Source organism: Arachis duranensis, unplaced genomic scaffold (genome assembly GCF_000817695.3).
Source record: "Arachis duranensis cultivar V14167 unplaced genomic scaffold, aradu.V14167.gnm2.J7QH unplaced_Scaffold_608113, whole genome shotgun sequence".
Taxonomy (NCBI): Eukaryota; Viridiplantae; Streptophyta; class Magnoliopsida; order Fabales; family Fabaceae; genus Arachis; species Arachis duranensis.
Window position 1 is genome coordinate 1565787 of NW_026264987.1, and position 18375 is coordinate 1584161.

The 18375-nt window shown below is 35.2% G+C and overlaps 2 protein-coding genes and 1 long non-coding RNA gene across 29 annotated transcripts in view; 2 read left to right on the forward strand and 1 right to left on the reverse strand.

Annotated features, from left to right (window-relative positions):
• The window catches only part of LOC107462393 (uncharacterized), a 15760-nt gene extending 14772 nt beyond the window's left edge, over positions 1-988 (forward strand). The window contains exon 4 of the long non-coding RNA XR_008005517.1: positions 601-988. This is a non-coding gene — a long non-coding RNA (uncharacterized LOC107462393). The remainder of the gene's footprint in view (positions 1-600) is intronic.
• Positions 1-18375, reverse strand: part of LOC107462208 (chromatin-remodeling ATPase INO80) — a 74912-nt gene that overhangs the window by 50258 nt on the left and 6279 nt on the right. The window lies entirely within an intron of this gene.
• LOC107462226 (N6-mAMP deaminase) lies at positions 12321-15018 on the forward strand. Of its 5 annotated transcripts, none has more exons than XM_016080792.3 (9): positions 12321-12548; positions 12691-12761; positions 13016-13050; positions 13137-13196; positions 13295-13528; positions 13607-13832; positions 13910-14022; positions 14255-14535; positions 14641-15018. In XM_016080792.3, the coding sequence occupies exons 1-6, from the start codon at positions 12352-12354 to the stop codon at positions 13712-13714; spliced, it is 705 nt and encodes a 234-aa protein (XP_015936278.1). In that variant the 5' UTR covers positions 12321-12351; the 3' UTR covers positions 13715-13832; positions 13910-14022; positions 14255-14535; positions 14641-15018. The 5 variants fall into 5 exon arrangements, with proteins under 5 accessions (XP_015936278.1, XP_015936287.1, XP_020981292.1 ...); XM_016080801.3 differs by having other exon boundaries at positions 13607-13803; XM_021125633.2 differs by lacking the exon at positions 13910-14022.

Consider the following 18375-nt stretch of genomic DNA (forward strand, 5'->3'; position numbering starts at 1 on the left):
ACGTGTTTTGGGGGTTCAACTCCGGATCATGACGTTTTTCTGGCGTTTAACTCCAGACAGCAGCATGAACTTGGCGTTTAACGCCAAGTTACGTCGTCTATCCTTGCGCAAAGTATGAACTATTATATATTGCTGGAAAGCCCTGGATGTCTACTTTCCAACGCCGTTGAGAGCGCGCCAATTGGACTCCTGTAGCTCCAGAAAATCCATTTCGAGTGCAGGGAGGTCAGGATCCAACAGCATCAGCAGTCCTTTTTCAGCCTAAGTCAGATTTTTGCTCAGCTCCCTCAATTTCAGCCAGAAAATACCTGAAATCACAGAAAAACACACAAACTCATAGTAAAGTCCAGAAATATGATTTTTGCCTAAAAACTAATAATATTCTACTAAAAATTAACTGAAACATGCTAAAATCTACATGAAATTACCCCCAAAAAGCGTATAAAATATCCGCTCATCAGTGTTCTAATTTATGTTATTTTAATTTTAGTGTTGTTCTAATTTATGGCTTATTTTTTGTTAGGCAAAGATGACTATAATTTTACATTGTCCTGTTTTATGAAGCTGAATCCTTTTCTTGATTTTTTTTTATCATGACAGGTATAGGATGCATCCAGAGATATGCAAATCCTCTTCGCTGCATTTTGATGACAATAAAGCACAAAATAGGAGCCAATAACATATATTTGATGGATTGCTGCTGGTTGTTGACTTGTTTATTTCATTGTTGCTGCCTTGCTGGTTGTTCTGTTGAATTATTGAAACTGCTTCTGTTTTGTTTTGTTTGTTTTGCTGTTCTATTAAATTACTGAATTACTTTTGAGTTTTGAAGTGATTTAGTATGATTTATCAAGTGCTAGAGGTTTTGGATCAAGTGTTGGAGGTTTTGAATTACTGAATTATTGTTGAATTACTTTATTGTTGGTATTGTTGCTGGTTGGTTAATAAATTTGTAAATTGCTTGATTTTGTAAACAGGATCTTGATTTTGTAAACAAGATCTTGATTTTGTAAACAAGATCTTGATTTTGTAAATTGCTTGTAAATTGATTTTGTTGTTTTATGTATTTGTTTAGTAAGTTTGATGTCAGTTCAAGTGAAAATATAGGTGACACCTGATTGTTGATTTCAATTGTGTATTTGTGTTTGTCGATTTCAATGTATAAGACTTTGTGAAATAGTATTGTAGTATTTTTTTAATTGATTGAAAAAACCGAACAAACCGAACCAAACCAAATCGATTTTAATTGGTTTGGTTTGGTTCGGATGGTTCTGACAAAAAACTGAACCAAACCAAACCGCAGTTTAATTAGACGATCGGATCGGATGACATTTCTCTTAAAAACCGAACCAAACCGCACCGCGAACACCCCTATTGGGTATGCAACAAGCTTGTAAAGAAGGTGAGAAAGTATCCAAATTTTAGACACTACGAGACTACAACTTACTTTAAGACACGGTTTGATTTAATACTGAATAAGAATTCAATCTCGAGGGCATTAATAGATGCTAGAAGTGTGGTGTATGGTGATGAAAAAGAGCAAATATAGGATGGTTCGGGATTATGGTATGATGTTGCTGAAGACCAACCCGGTTCCACTGTATAGATATGTACCAGCCCACAGCCAGATGGTGAAGTTACCTTTGAAAGGGTGTATGTATGCTTAAGCGGTTGTAAAAACGGCTTCAAGGCTGGCTGCCATCTTTTGATAGGGCTGGACGGTGCATTCCTTAAGACAAGGTTTGGTGGCCAGATATTGTCAGCCGTGGGGTTAGATGCAAATCACCATATCTATGTAATTGCTTGGGCTATTGTCAGAGTGGAGAATACAGAGACATGGAGATGATTTCTTGAGCTACTTCATAAGGACTTGGGTTACTATAAAGATCATGACTAGTGCTTCATATCAGATATGCAAAAGGTATAATGTATACACTTCTAATTATTGATGGTTAAATGCTTATCTGTTATATGCTCATACGCTCACATGCTTATCTTTTACATGCTTATTTATGTAGTATAGATGCTCATATGATTATCTTCATATATGTTATGGGAAACATTGCTACTAGATATGACAAATAGGAATTGGATTAATCAGGGTGTTCTATAAACTTTTTATATAGTTCAGCTCTTGAATCATTGTCTGATTATCTGCATATCTATTAGAGACTTTTATGGGGATCGATTGTAAAGTTTAGGGACCTTTATGGGAATAAGCATAAACGTCAGGGACTATTATGGGTCACGAATATAAAGTCAGGGTCATATATGTGTACATTTTGTTGAAGCTATATATGTATAATGTTTCCTGAATTTGGCAAGGACTGATATCAGCAGTGAAGGAGGTGATGCCTGATGTGCATCACCGTTTCTGCGTCTGGCATTTATGGAAAAATTTCAACAAGAATTGGAAGGACTTACAGCTATGGAGACTTTTGTGGGAATGTGCAAGGGCAACAACATATCAAGAATACAGGGACGGAACGGACAAGATTAAAAGGTTAAATGAGGATGCTTGGGCATATTTAGAGAAGTGGCCGATGGATGCTTGGACCAGAAGCTTATTCAGCTATAAGCCGAAGTTGGATAGCATCTGTAACAACGCATGCGAGGTGTTCAATTCTAAGATCAAGGATGCACGAGACAAACCCATCATAACATTGCTGGAGGAGGTAAGGATGTTTGTTATGCGCACCATAGCAAAAAACAAGGTAAAGCTAAAGAATCACACTGAGAAGCTCACACCGGTTATAAAGAGCAGGCTGGAAAAGGTTAGGAAAGAATCAAAGCATTGGAAGCCTATTTGGACTGGGGATAACAGATACAAAAAATTTGAGGTGCACGGACATCCAACTAACTATGTTGTGGACATAGGAAAAAGATTGTGCACCTGCCAATTTTGGATGCTAACGGGTAAGTTGATTGTATAACACAATTGTCTTTATGCATTTTAGTTACTTCAACCATAACCATTATCATGCTTCATGTCACTGTTTGGCATCTGCAGGTATTCTGTGTGTGCATACTTGTGCTACCCTCTCTTGTGTGAATAAGCAGCCAGAGGACTTCTGTCATAGATGGTTGACCATGGAATCATATAGAAAAACTTATAACCACCACATTAATCCAATTCTGGGACAACCAATGTGAGAGCAAGCAGAAGACTGTAACAGGCCACATGCCCCTAAAATCAAGACAAAACCTGGAAAACTAAAGATGAAGAGGAGGATGGATGCGGATGAAAAAAGTGGTTTTGAAACTAAGAAGCCTAAAGTTGACCCAAAGCTGTCGGGCAACACTGCAGATGGTGTGCAACTAAAAAGATAGATGGGGACCTTTACATGCAGTTTCTATGGTGAAAAGGGGCATACGAAGAGAGGCTGCAAAAAGAAGAGAGATGCTGATGCTGCCGGTGATGCTGCTGCAGTTGCCGCTGCCGCTGCTGCCGAGGCGGCTGAGAAGAAGAAAAATGATGAAGGACATCCTGCGCCTGAGCACCAACAGTAAACCCCTTGCAGGGTGCATCTTCAGCAACAGCTTCAAAGTTTGCGAACTTGATGCAGTTCATCCCAACGCTAGGATTTAAGCCGCCAAGAAAGAAGAACTGAAGACTTTAGATATATCTACTTAGGAGTTTCTATTTTGTGTAATTAGTCTTTTCCATCATACAATGATTAGATGGTGAATTGTGATCCAAAGGCATTTTTGATATGCCTTGCTTTTGATGAAACTACAGATAGCAGCATAATGGTTTCTAGGCTACCTTTTACCTTCATCTTTTGTTGTTTTTTGATAAATAATGGAATTTATCTTAATATATTATGCTTTGTGATTTACCATTCGAGAAGCAGTTTTTTATTTTTTGATAAACAATAGAATTTATCTTAACAACAGTTTCATAGTTAACAGCATTTTTCATTCCATCAACAAGCATTTTTTTATAAACAATGGAATTTATCTTAACAATAGTTTCATAGCTAATAGCATTTTTCATTCTATCAAGAAGCAGTTTTTTACATCTGTTGCTAACGGGGAACCCTAAACCACCAACTCATTCATCATTTACAATATAGGATCACCAACAACACTATCAATACAAACACAGCTAACACTAACAACTGGGTAATCACTTTTTGCATCTGGACATCCTCCTCCAACCTTCGAAGCCTCCAATCAAAGTTTATCTTCACTTCATCACCATACGGTTCTGACTTTTCATCCTGTTCCTCATTCACAGAATTTTCCCACACAAAAGTCCGCACCATCTCTTTCCACTTGTCTGTAACCAAGAAAGGATCAAAGTTCAGAGAGGAACAACACAAGAACAGTTAGGGGAGGAGAATCATAACAAGACAAGTAATTATTCTAACCCACATTATAATTGGGGCAGCCATAAAACGGTTTGTTCAGATTCGAATCTGTGCCAGACCATCTGAGAACCGCCTGCAGCCACAGCCGCACCATTCTGGTGGGGCCGATCTTCTGCTCTTCGTTTGCGTTCTAGTCCGGTTCCAGCTAGATGGGGAATGAACAGAGCTTTCACCTGCAGTGCTACTACCACCCATCATCGATATCAGTAGCAGCCCCAGATGGAAGTGTATGAACAGGAAGAAGTGTATGAAAGAAGAAGACATGAAGAAGATGAAGAGATGAAAAGTCTTAGAATTTAGGGATTTAGGGTTACATATAATAGGACGGACCAATCTGAGTACAAATTGGAAATTCGCCAGCTCAGCTAGCCGTTGGGAGCCCTCCAGCGTGGCAAACCGAGTCCACGTCAGCCCTCCAGTGATGACTCATCACCAGAAATATACCCAGAGACCACTTTGAGTGCTCGAAGCTTTATTTGGAGGACTACAATGGAGAAATCGGGATCTTAAGGATTACATTGGTTGTTTGCGTGAATCTCAGGGACGACTATGGGTATTTACTCGGATAATACGGAATAGTGGCCAAAGCTAATTTAAGGTCGCCGAGCTTTCTCTTCAAATTTTCTAATATTATGACTCTGCTTTTTTCATGTGCTTTTCTTTACATCTTTCATTTCTTCCTTCTCATGATTCTGGTATCCATACATATTTTAATGGTTTAATTATTTGGTTGTTTTTTTAGTTTTATCAAATTGTAATTAGATTTTTATATATTTTTTTAATTAAGTCTCTACACTACTTTTAATTTTGTAATTAGGTTATTTTCGTGTAAAAAACGTTACCATTAACGAAATATTTTTCTTAAAAACATTGTGGTCAATAATCTAATTAGGTTTTTAATTGTGGATACTTTCAATGCGAAAAAATATTCGATCAATTCTAACATTTTTTATACTGACAAAGATCTGATTACAAAGTTAAAAATACTGTGTAGAAATCTAATTAAAAAAAAAGATAGAAATCTTTTTTTTTTTGAAGAGAAAAAGCTCGACCCACTAAGTGGAGCAAGTTGTAACAAGAAAGCAACAATGAAGCTAAATTAAAGACATAGGTATAATCCGTTGTCATCTCCGGCATTGCCATCAACAACCAAACGGATCAACACCACACCATTCCCTATAGCTCATAAACGACTTATTCTTGATGCCATCAACACTTGTCTCAGATCTCTGGAATACTCTACTATTTCGTTCTAACCAAATGTTCCAGATAACAGCAAAGAACCCTATGAACCACTTCTTCTTCTCAGAGTTACTTCCAGGCACTGCAATCCAACTCTCAAACTGTTCTTTGACCGTCCTTGGGATAGCCCACGCTCTATTTGCACACGTCAGCCAAGTACACCACACCTGCCAAGTAAAATCACAACCAAGAAACAAATGGTGTACAAATTCTATTTCCTTTTTACACAAGACACAAATGTTATCGCTATGATGTATGATTCCTAGCCTACTCATCCTCTCTTTAGTGTTGATTCTGCCTATTAAAACAAACCACGCAAAAAGCTCAACTCTTGGAGGTACCAGTCCTCTCCAAATGGCGCTAGTGAAGCTGTAGCTTGTGATATCCTCCGAAAGAGTCTCTCTTTGTAGTACCTGCACAAAGGAATTAGTAGAAAAGATACCAGTTTTATCAAATTTCCATATAATTGCATCCTCTCTACTAGGCGACATTCTTACTAGTCGTAAACGTTCATGAAGTTGATTAAGCAACTCAAATTCCCATTAGAACAACTCTCTCCTCCACTGAAAGTTCCACACCCACTCTATCCCATCCCAAAACCCACAATCCCCTACAACGGATCCTTGTTGATTTGAGACCGAGAAAAGCCTTGGAAAACTCTCTTTCAACGTACCACCTTGTAGCCAGTCATCCTCCCAGAAACAAATACGTCTGCCATTTCCTACCTCCATAGCCAAGCCATTGATCATCATACCTCTTGCCTGTGGCTCTCTAATATTAAGCTGACAAATATCTTTCCACGGGCCACCCTTTACCGGTATTGGCTATTTTGACAACATTACAGAAGGGTTCAAATGATTGCAAGAACATATAACCCTCTTCCACAACGAACAATCCTCTTTCGAAAAACGCCACCACCATTTGAACAGAAGTGATGCATTTCTGATTAATGCATCCCCCACCCCCAAACCGCCTAACCTTTTCAGAGCTTGCAGCATCTCCCATTTCACAAGTGGTATACCGTTATTCCCATCTTCTTTACTCCATAAGAACCTTCTCTGTAACCCGATTATCTTTTCTGCAACCGCCTTAGGCATCTTGTACAAGCTTTAGTAGTAAACCGGCAGACTATTTAGAACAGATTTTATGAGAACCAGCTTGTCTGCTTTGTTGAGGGACTTGGCTTTCCACAAGCTGAGCTTATCTTTCACCTTGTCTATGATCGGTTTCCAGGTCTTCACCAACCGGGGGTTTGCACTTTGCACCTAGAGGGATTCCTAGGTACCTGATAGGTAAACTAGCTTCGGCGCATCCCAACAATCCACACATACTTGTCACCCACTCCTGCTCACAGTTAACAGAAATCATATTTGACTTATCAAAATTAATAGTCAGGCCCGACATCAACTCAAAACCACGCAGAAGCCTCTTATAGTTCAGTATGGTTTCCATATCCCTTCCCACCAACACTGGAGAAACGCGCCCATTCCTGACTGCCTCACCCACCATCCTGTGCAAGACATCAACCACAAGGACGAATAAGAAAGGAGAAAGAGGATCTTCTTGTCTAAGACCTCTCTTCATCTTGAATGGCTTGGACGGTGACCCATTAATCAACACCGACATAGACGCTGTAGTCACACATTCCTTCACCGATGCCTTCCATGTAAGACCAAAGCCCATCTTTTGTAGCACAACATCCACAAAGCTCCATCTCACTCTGTCATAAGCTTTCTGAAAGTCTAGTTTGATAATTGTCGCTTGCTTCTTGCGCAACTTCAACCAGTGGACCGTCTCACAAGCAATGAGAGCACCATCATGTATTTTGCGACCCTTTACAAATGCAGACTGAGTCTCTCCCACTAAATCTGGCATCACTAACCGCATTCTTCTCACCAAGACTTTAGATATCACCTTATAGACACAACCAACCATACTAATTGGCCTTAAGTCTTTAATTTCCTTAGCTCCCACGAATTTTGGAGCTAGTGCCACCCATGTTACATTCGCATCCGATGGTAGCTTCGCACTTTGAAAAAAGCCCAATACAGCTTCAGTAAACTCCTTGCCTATCTCACCCCAACATTTCTTTATGAAGTTCATATTGTATCCATCACTACCCGGCGCTTTACTGGACTCACAATCCCATACTGCCTCTCGTATTTCCTCAGGCGATGACATCACTTCTACCTTTGCTGTCTCGTCCTCATTAATCTGCTTTATCATCCCATCACGAAGTCCAACCCTTGGAGAATATTCCTGTCGATACAGCTCTTTATAGAATCCTGTAATTGCCATTTTTATTCTAGCCTGGTTCCTCACCACCCTGCCATTAATTACTAGGAAATCAATTATGTTGTTCCTTCTTCTAGCCGATGCTAAGTTATGGAAGTATCTAATTACAAATTTGGTAAAATTAAAGACTAATGTAATAATTAATCCTATTTTAATCCAACAATAGCATCAGAGCAATCTTGATATGGATAAAATTAGAGAACACAGGGATAAGCTTCTTCATTCCCGAAACAACTAAGCTTTGATACAACAATTTATGTTTAGTTATTTTTGAGATATGGGAAATTTTACTAATCAATCAGCGATTACGACATAACTAGGTTATCAGTTAGTCTTATATTATTTTCTTCTAATGTATGTTGGGTAATTTAGTTCCCCAAATCAAGTGGCCTGATCTTAGATATCATAACATCATTCATAAAAGGATAGATTACTTTAGGATAAATTTACGTGATGTAAAACCAGATTATATTGCTTCGTTTACCATAAATAAATAAATGAAACAAAATTATAGTGTTTGCATGTGTCATCATGTGTCACACATGCATGATTTCTTTCATAGCACAAAGTATTTCATCATGAAACGTGACAGTTTACACAAAGCTGAAATTCTTCACTACATAACTACATGCATGTGATTCATTCAACCAAGTAACCTTATTGGGCGTAGATAATTAATAATTTAATCTCTAATAACAGTAATTTGGATGGATTAATTACCCCTACGTTGCCAAACTTCTCTTAAGTAACTCATCAATTAATTAATTATATATATATATATATATAGTTAGCCAGAAACTTGCACAAATTCTCAATCGCAATGGCTTTGAGTTTGACGAGAATGGTGGCAGTTGGAGCTGCATGCATGTTGATTTGGGCTCAGATTGGGCTTTCACATGTGGGCCTGGGCCAAGCAGATCCCGGAAAGTGCCTCAAAGCATTCTACAACACACCAGAGTGTGTGTCTGCAGTCACAGAGGCACTGTTTCAGTTCCAAAGAAGCAGCAATTTAACACAAGCATGCTGCAATGCTGTCACACTGCTTTTCGATGATTGCTAGTCGTTCGTGTTTCTGGGATTTCCTTCAATTCCCTATCTCAAATTTCTTAAAGGCATTTGTGACTTTCAAAAGGGAAATGCTAAACCCTGAAGCATGATTATCATTCATCATTCATGACCATTATAAGTTACATATATATTTTTTTTAAAGAAAAGCTCAACACAAAAGTTAAGCATAGATGACAACAACTTAAAAAATCAAACAAACAAATGAACAGCAAACGAAACAAACTTAAAATATTTATGTTAGATGGGTATGTATGTGACAAATACCAATTTCTAAGTTGGGAATAAAATATTAATCAAGCTTATGAATGTTGGAACAGAAAAGATATTGTTGTAATGCTTGTTTGCTTTTCATATCCTACTTTTATCTTTATGTTTTTCAAATGTTTTAGCTTGTTAATAGATTAATAATCCTTTTTAAAATGGAGATCTTTATTTTCTTCTATTTTTTTGTGTCACTAAACTTTTTTATATGAGAGGATAAAGTAGTAGATAGAAACGGAAATATGGGGTGAGCGGAGGCCTCGTCCCCAACTATTTTTTTAAAAAAAAAAAATAATAAGTTATTAAATATGATTTAATTTATTAAAAAATTTATTCCGTATTTAGTCTATTATAAATAAAAGTTTAATTCAACCTAAATATTAATGATTTATAATATCTAAAAATTAAGTAATAATATTAAAAAACAATTGAAAAAGACATTATTACTAATATTTTTTAATTAAATAAAATTTTTAAATTCTCGTAAAGTGAATTTTTTTTGTGACGGTCCTTCTTGTTACAATTGAGAGATTTTTTTTATCTATGAATATTATGAAAAATAACTCAAAAATAAAATGAAAGATGGATTTCTTGCTAATTATCTTTTAATTATATTGAAAAGAAAATTGGTTAAAAATTTTGACATTTTTATTGTCGATGAATTTTATGATACGAAAAATCGACCACTTCGTTAGTAAAAAGTACATACATATTTTTTGTATTTTAAAATATATTCTCTATCAGTATATTTTTATAATACATCTTCTATTATATAATTTTTGTATTATTTTTTGATATTATATATATTATTAGCCTTTCATGATATTATTTCTAGATCCGTCTATGACAGTAGAAAAAAAGAAAAAAATTGACTGTAGGTTACGTTTTATTTATTATTTAATGTAGTGATTTTATTAATCAATGCATATAAAAATATTTTTAAAGTGAAGGGGGGAAGATTGAGATTTTTCGTTGTAAGTGGAAATTAAAAGCACTTATTTACATGCATTCGTAAAGTACGAAAACTTTATTTTATATTTAATAAATAAAAAAAATTGTGTAATCATATTTAAAAAATTAAGAATGTTTCTAAAAGTTATTTTTTAAAACTAATTTATATTTTTTCTTAAGTTAACAAATTTAATATAATTTTATATATTTGTTACATTTATATTTATTAAAGATTTAGAATTATTTCAAGTTTTCAACTATATTAGGTAGATATTAAATCTGTTACTAATATAAAATATACAATAAAAATAAATTAAATAATATATATTTATTTATAAATACATAATAATTTATTTTAGTATGCATATAACATTTTTGTTTATACCTATTAAAATTTGAAAAATATTTGGGAGCTAACATTATAAGGCTAATGTTCATACTTTATCCCAACACTAAGACCCAGGTATAAAAGAGAGGTCCAATTCGAAAGATCGACCCTCACTCTACACTGACCTTCCCTCAAGAAGTCGGTCCTAACTACGACTTGCTCTAAGAAAGTCGAAAGTAAAGATTAGCTGGCAGATAACACTTATTCAAATAAGTAACTCCCTCCAAAATCTCTCACCCACTTCCAGGAGCCATATCTCAATTTCCCTAAGATAAAAGGGACAGTTATCCTCCTTAAAAAGTGGAACTATTTCAACGATGGTTATTGGTTCACCACTATAAATACACTGACACCCCTTAGGTATCTCACTTTTATTTTTTTATTAATTTTACAAAAAAAAAATGGGGTACATTTTGTAATTATTTTTATGATGGTTAATGATAAACCTACAAAAATGTAGGAGCAAGGAATCCATGGCCATAAAAAATAGATTTCTACAAACAAAATTATTCAACCTCTAAAAAATTAAATAAAATTCTTAAACTATCCTTCTTTCACCACTATTACCATCATTTCTCCCTTCTCTCTCTCTTTCTCTCTCTCTCTCTCAATATTTTTAGCTACTCAAATTCCAAACTTTACCACCACTCTCTTCTCCAACAATTACCATCACTGCCTCCATTACCATCACCATCACTACCATCGCCATCCCTACCCTTCCTTCCTCCTTTTTATTCTTTCACTTCTTCGCCATATGCTGAAAGATTCTCTCTGTATACAAAAAAACTTACTCTAAAAACAATACAACAAATTCAAAAATTTTCTTTTTTTCTCTCACAAAAAAAAAAAGATGCTTTCTCCCACCAGTCTAAATCACTAATGTTATGTTCATCTAATACTAATTTGATTTAGATAAATCTATGAAGATGATAACATAATAATGAAAAGAGGGATCTTTATTTACTTGAGGAGGAGAAGATCGGAGAGAGTGCGTGGGAGCTTGATGCGACCAAATTCGGAGGCGGTGAGGTAGATGCAGAAAAGGCCAGTGGTGAAAATAAAGAATACGGCGACGGCCGTGGCGAATTCGCAGCTGTTGAGAGGAAACTTCTCCGATTTGGACTTCTTGGCGGCGGGGGAGTCGTCCTCGCCATTGTTCTCGAGGTCCTGACGAGCAACCTACTGGTATCGACCGCCATGACGCTCTGCGGCATCCTTAGATCTAGGATTTCTTTGCGTTAGATGATTATGCTGGTGATGATGGTGCTTGTGTTGTTGAGTTGCTACCGACACTGATGAGAGAGTGTATGGCGAAGAGGTTAAGGTGGTTGTTGAGGAGGAGGGTAAGGCGGTGATACTGAGCGGCGATGTGATCAATGTTAGGATTGGAGTCGCTGAGAACGTTGAGATAGAGAAGAGGGAGATGATGGTTGTAGTAGTGGAGAGAATGGTATAGGGAATTTTATTTAATTTTCGAGGGTTTAGATAATTTTGTCTACAAAAATTTATCTTTTATGAATACAAATGATAATTTCTGTTTTCTATAAATAAATATGACGGTATTTTCAACTTTTGTAGATAAAAATGATAGTTTATTCTTAAAAGAATTATAAATTTAAAATTGAATAAAACTTATTAATGTACAAATACAAATAACAACACTAAGTATTTCAAAGATAGAAAATAATAGTTGAATATTCAAAATTAACAACAAGTATAACATTGATTGGGATCTTATCACAATGATCGTGGCATGAACCCTAAATCCTCAACATGTTTGAGTGCTGTTTTTTTTTTTTTTTGTCTGATACACGCCCTTGGATGAGTTCAGTGAATGGCCATTGGCCAGTCTCTTCTGAACCAACCAGAGTGTACTCTTACTCTTACCCAACACCCAACGAAGCACTTGCAGTTTCAGTTTCAGTGTTGAGGAAGAAGAAAAGATGGAGTGGTGGATGTCAATGCCAAAGGTGGAACTCTATGCTCACCTCAATGGATCCATCAGAGGCTCCACTCTCCTGTACTCCTTTTCTCCTTTCCTCTCTCTCTCTCTCTCTTGTTTTGTTTCTTCATCTCATTCTCTTTCCTCTTATCCTTTTTTTTGTTGCACAGAGAACTCGCTAGAGCTTTGTGGGACAAGGGTCTAATAGATTTTTCCCAAGTGGAGCATGTTATCCTTAAAAGTATGCTCCTTTTCCCTTTTTTCCTTTCCTATTTTCTTGTTTTATTTTCAGTGTGCCCCTTCACTGTTGTTCAGCTTCATGTTCATTTTGGGACTGATTTTGACCCTTAACAGCTGTTTGATTGTAAAAATTACGCGCTCTGCTAGTGTTTGTCATATGAGGGACTGTTTGATTGTCACTTTTAGTGTTAGTAATTGTTACTATTATAGTGTTTAAGGCTTATAATGGTGGTGGTTATGGTTTTGTAAATACAGATGATCACATGACTGTTACAAGAATTGCGAATGAAGTATGGTTGCTTACTATCTAAATTTCTGTGTTTCTAAATCCGATGCCTTCAGCCTTTGCATTTATAGAAGCAATTTCTGAATGCAGGTTGTTGAAGATTTTGCATCAGAAAAGGTTGTCTATCTCGAATTGAGAACCACCCCAAAGGTAACTAGAAGAGCTTGGTACTTGATGCGGACTCTTTTTTTTCTTTTTGGTTTTTTCTATTAATTCGACAGTGAATTTTTCGGCTTAATTCCTTACAGAAAAACGATTCCCAAGGAATGAGCAAACGTTCTTATGTTGAAGCTGTATTGCAAGGGATAAGATCTGTCAGCTCGATTGATGTGGCTTTAATTCCTTATACTGAGGATCCTAGAAATCTTTTAGAATCTCCAGCTACAAATGATAAATGTGATGGAAATAGTAGGAAGAAAATCTTTGTTAGGCTTCTCTTGAGTGCTGATCGTAGGGAGACAACAGAAGCAACTATGGAAACTGTAAGATGAGTAATTTCAGCATCCTTAAGTTTGATGCCTGCTACTTAATACCTTCAACACTCCATTTCTGTGTTGCAGGTCAAACTGGCACTGGAAATGAGGCATTTGGGGGTGGTTGGAATTGACCTATCTGGGAATCCAAAGGTTGGCGAATGGTATGTCAATCTATCAAGGACTCTAGCATAGTAATTCGTAATGATGCTTTAGATCAAAGTCTCCCGTTATCTTTTTTTGGAAAAGATACTTGCCAGCATTGAAATTCGCCAGAGAACAAGGTCTTTTTGTAACCCTTCATTGTGGAGAGGTGCGCCAATCTTTTATTGTACCTGTTACCTGTGGTGATTACCTGACTGGTCTGTTTTGCTTGTTTCGTGCTTTTAGGTTCCTAATTCAAAGGAGATACAAGACATGCTCGATTTTGTTCCCCATAATCGGACATGCTTGTTTCTTTGAGGAGGAACACCGGAGAAAGTTGAAGTCTACTAACATTTCCGGTTAGACTTTGCAAGTTCACTAGTCACATTTGTGATAAAATAAGAAAGTGAAAAGTGTTATGATAATCAATCAATTAAAAATATAGTGCATGGCAATATGGCATATTCATCTAATCCATCACATTTGAACATTTGATAGTTTCTAAATTCGAACCATTTTTGCATAATATTGTCAATACTTATATAAAGAGCTGGGCTACATATAATTTATTGCTTTCTTTACATTTTTCAGGTTGAAATTTATTTGCTTGCTCACGTCCATTGCTGCAACACAGGCAAGCAGCTTTGAATAGCGTGAGAGGCTCACTTGGAGATTAACTAGCATTGAGATCCGTCGTGATTCCCCCTCCATTCTATGAAATTTAATGAATTAATAACAAAAGACTGAAAATATTGGCAAAACATAGGCCAAATATCTATCTATTAATATATAATAAGAATATAGTTGTGGTATTTGCTCGACAAGTGGAGTGTTCTGTGTTTGCCACGTGGAGCTGTGTATGATTGACAAGTGTATGTTACTATGTTTTTAATGTTGTGCACTTTGTTGTTCTGAATCCAAAGAAGTAACTGGGCGGGATTTGATTCAAATTCAAATTGAAAATGATTTTGTTTCAGGACTTTCAAGAAGAGAATATGAGAGAGAGAGTTGTCAGTTCTGATAGGGGGAGTAGTTGGCACCAGACATCCTCTTTCAATGTCGCAGAGAAGAGAAGAAGAAAAGGTCGGTGAAGAGATAAAGCACGACGGAAGAAGTGGTGGGTGGCGATGACAACGACGGTCACAGAGAAGGATGCTAGATCGACAGAGAAAAGACCTACAGAATAATTAAACCAAATATATATTAATATTTTTATAAATAAATTATACATAAATACAGTAAAATAGATTATGTACACGACTCAGATGTAGCCCAGACTTTACAATAGTTTAATATCGACTGTGCTATAGGCATTGATTTATTGTTGTAAAAGAGGTTATCTATAATGCATTAATTTGAGGAAGCTGATCTTTTTATAGCCAATATTGAATTCATACTGTAATCAAAGTATGATCTTTGTCAAATACATTTGAACTTCCCCCTTTAATTTTCATTAGTTTTAGTCAAAACTCTAATATATGGATTGATTCATCTGCCAAATATAAAAACAGAATCATATTAAGCATGTAACATTATTAGTTCAATTCAAAATGATACATGATTTTGGTTCGAGATTTTAGCAACAACATGAAATACTTGTCATTTAGTTGGGGAAAAGAAGTAAAAAGCTATAAAAACTCCTTTTTGTTCAAAGGCTCAAATAATCAAATAGAAACTCAGAGATTCCACGCATGGGTTATTCAGCCACGCATTACCCCACAGTTAACTTGATTATAAAATTCACAATGCCTTTTCTTCCATCAGGATAAAATTTTCTCTCATTAGACAATAATTTTCAGCGCTCTCTCTCTCTCTCTCTTTCTTCCTAGGTTAGGATTCATAAAAAAAAAAAGTGGTTAAGAATTTGAGGGAGTGATTTTTTCTTCTGACCTTGGCAGCCGTGAAGTCCTGCATTAGCTTTCACAAGTTAGTAGACATTAGACCATCTCCATTAAAAAAATTCATCATATTTCTTATTTATATCTCACTTGTCATAAAAAATAATTCTATATTAGTTTTTGCGTCATAAACATAAAGAGTAAATAGAAATTCAAAGTATCTCTCTTCTCGTTAAAAATAACTAACTTTAGTTCCAATTATAGTCCCAATTATTTATGTCTCACTTGTCATAAAAAATAATTCTATATTAGTTTTTGCGTCATAAAGAGTAAATAGAAATTCAAAGTATCTCTCTTCTCGTTAAAAAGAACTAACTTTAGTCCCAATTATAATCTCATTTAATTAATTAATTAAAGTAATTAAAATTAATGTAGTAATATTTTTTTTACAATAATATTATTAAAATTTATAAATTCAAAAATAATTCACTATTAAAAAATATTAATATTTAAAAAAAATAATAACTTCATATATAACAATAATACACAATATATAATTCGAGATTAAACTAATTTGTAAAATTACTTAATATAAAGAAAAATATAGTTAAGCTCTATAGTTGACGACAAGCATTGTGAAATTGCCATATATCTTTCAATTGTCGATGCTGCCGCCTATTTCGAAGTTGGGCATTTTTTGGGAGAAATTGATGGTATGATGCAAAATCTTTCTCTCCCAAATCAGGTTGTGATAAGCCATTTTTGACATCCTCATACTCTAAGCCTTGAGCAAAATTTCCGGCATAAGTGTCTCTTTTATTCTCAACAATCATATTATGCAATATAATACAAGCTCTCATTATGTTTGTAAACTTCTTCTTTTGCCAAAACCACGTATAATGCAAAGCGTACTTGCAACACTCCAAATGCTCGTTCGACGTCTTTTCTTTACCCTTCTTGATATTGTGCAAATAACTTGCGTTTCTCCCCTTGTGCCTTTGAGATTGATTTGACAAATATGATCCATTGACGATAAATATCATCTGATAAATAGTATCCCATAATATAATTATTACCATTGATAGTATAATTTACCTCCGGAGTACGATCATTTAGAATATCATCAAACACTAGTAAACGATCTAACACGTTGATATCGTTATTTGAACCAGAAACTCCAAAGAATGCATGTCATATTCAAAGGTTTAAAGATGCTACAACCTCAAGTACTATGGTTGTAACCCTACGATAACCACTCATGTATATACATTTTCACGCCTTTGGACAATTTTTCTATTGATAATGCATGCAATCAATACTACCCAACATGTCAGGAAAGTCACGACCCAACACTATTTGTAGCCGGCGTCATACATCATTTGAATTTGATTCACAAGTATTCATCTTCGAACACCGAAATGACACCTTCAACAAATTTTTCCAAGCATTCAATAGTGGTGCTCTCGTCTATGTGCACATAATCATCAACAGCATCAACTACTATGTCATATGCTAGCATCCGTATCGCAGTAGTGCATTTTTGTAGTGGTGACAAGTCTCTTCTCCCAGTTGCATCCACCCTTTGTTGGAAATACGGATAGACATTTGAGAGAGCGTCTACTATCCGAAAGAACACGTGTCTTCTCATTCGAAATTTCGTCGAAAAATGTCAGCATTATACATCGACTCATCTGTAAAGTAATCTTTGAAAATGAGATCATATCCTGCTTCTCGATCTCTGTTGATCCATCTACGAGGAGTTGGAAAAGAACTTCTATCGATATCTTGTTCTTCTAAACCATTGAATAAACATTATCAATCTAATTATCCATAAAGGTGTTATCTCACCTTCTTCTTTTACCATACAAAGCCTCATTAAATCAAAATGATAGAAAATATTAAAAATTGCTATAATAACAATAATTAATTATGATTAATTGAAAAAAATTGGAGAAAGAAAACGAAAAAACAAAAAAAAAATGACAATATAAATTAATAATTTAAAAAAATAATAAAATTAAAAATAATTTAAAAAATTAAAAAAATTATTTATTAAAATTATACATGAAGATAACGAATATTTTGTTTCAAATTAAATACTATTAAAAATAAATAAATAAATTTAATAATGCTTATAAATAATTAATTTATAATTAACATTTATAAATATTTATTTTTATTTTATTACATATTATTTTTTTAATATATTATTTAATTAAAATTTAAAAATTTTATACGTTATAAAGTTAAATAAATATTAAAATTTTTATATGTTTTTAAATATTTTTTATTTTTAATTTTTAAACTATTCTATCAAATTTATAATTTTAAAAATAAAAATATAAAAATTAAGCTAGTATATATAGAGAGAGAGAATAAGTTGATATTCGAAACCCTGGTCGCTCGTCAACAGCCCTATTTTTCCTCTTTTAACTTTCTAGTGCTTTACCCTAACCTAGCTTTTTGCTGCCGCAGCACCACCGATCTCGTTCGATCGGAGAGAGTGATGGCGGAATTGGATGCTGCTGAGTCAAAAAGACGAGAAACTGAGCAGGTTGAAATGGCGAAGGAAGCGTGCCTTTGCCTTATGACGTATGGAAAGTTGATGGTGATCAAACTGAGCAATTTAAAGGAAGAAGTTGATGTCAAAGATTGGACTTGTTTGCCTCCACCACCGTTCGAGATGTATTTGGATCTTCCAGGTCATGATATGTGTCCCTTCGAGTTCGACTCCAAGATCTATATGGCGCCGTCCGACAAGTTGAGCCTGCCGCGTGAAATTGGCAGAGCCAAAGCCGTTTCCATGGGGAATGTGGTCCCCTGGCCAATCTACGAAATCAAAATTGAGGAGGGCAGAATTGACCCTACGCTGGA

Coding starts and splice junctions, on each gene's coding strand:
- LOC107462226 (XM_016080792.3), top strand. CDS start 12,352: ATGTTTGAGTGCTGTTTTTTTTTTTTTTTGTCTGATACACGCCCTTGG. Junction 12,762..13,015: donor GGAGCATGTTATCCTTAAAA/GTATGCTCCTTT, acceptor TTGTAAATACAG/ATGATCACATGACTGTTACA. Junction 13,197..13,294: donor AATTGAGAACCACCCCAAAG/GTAACTAGAAGA, acceptor AATTCCTTACAG/AAAAACGATTCCCAAGGAAT.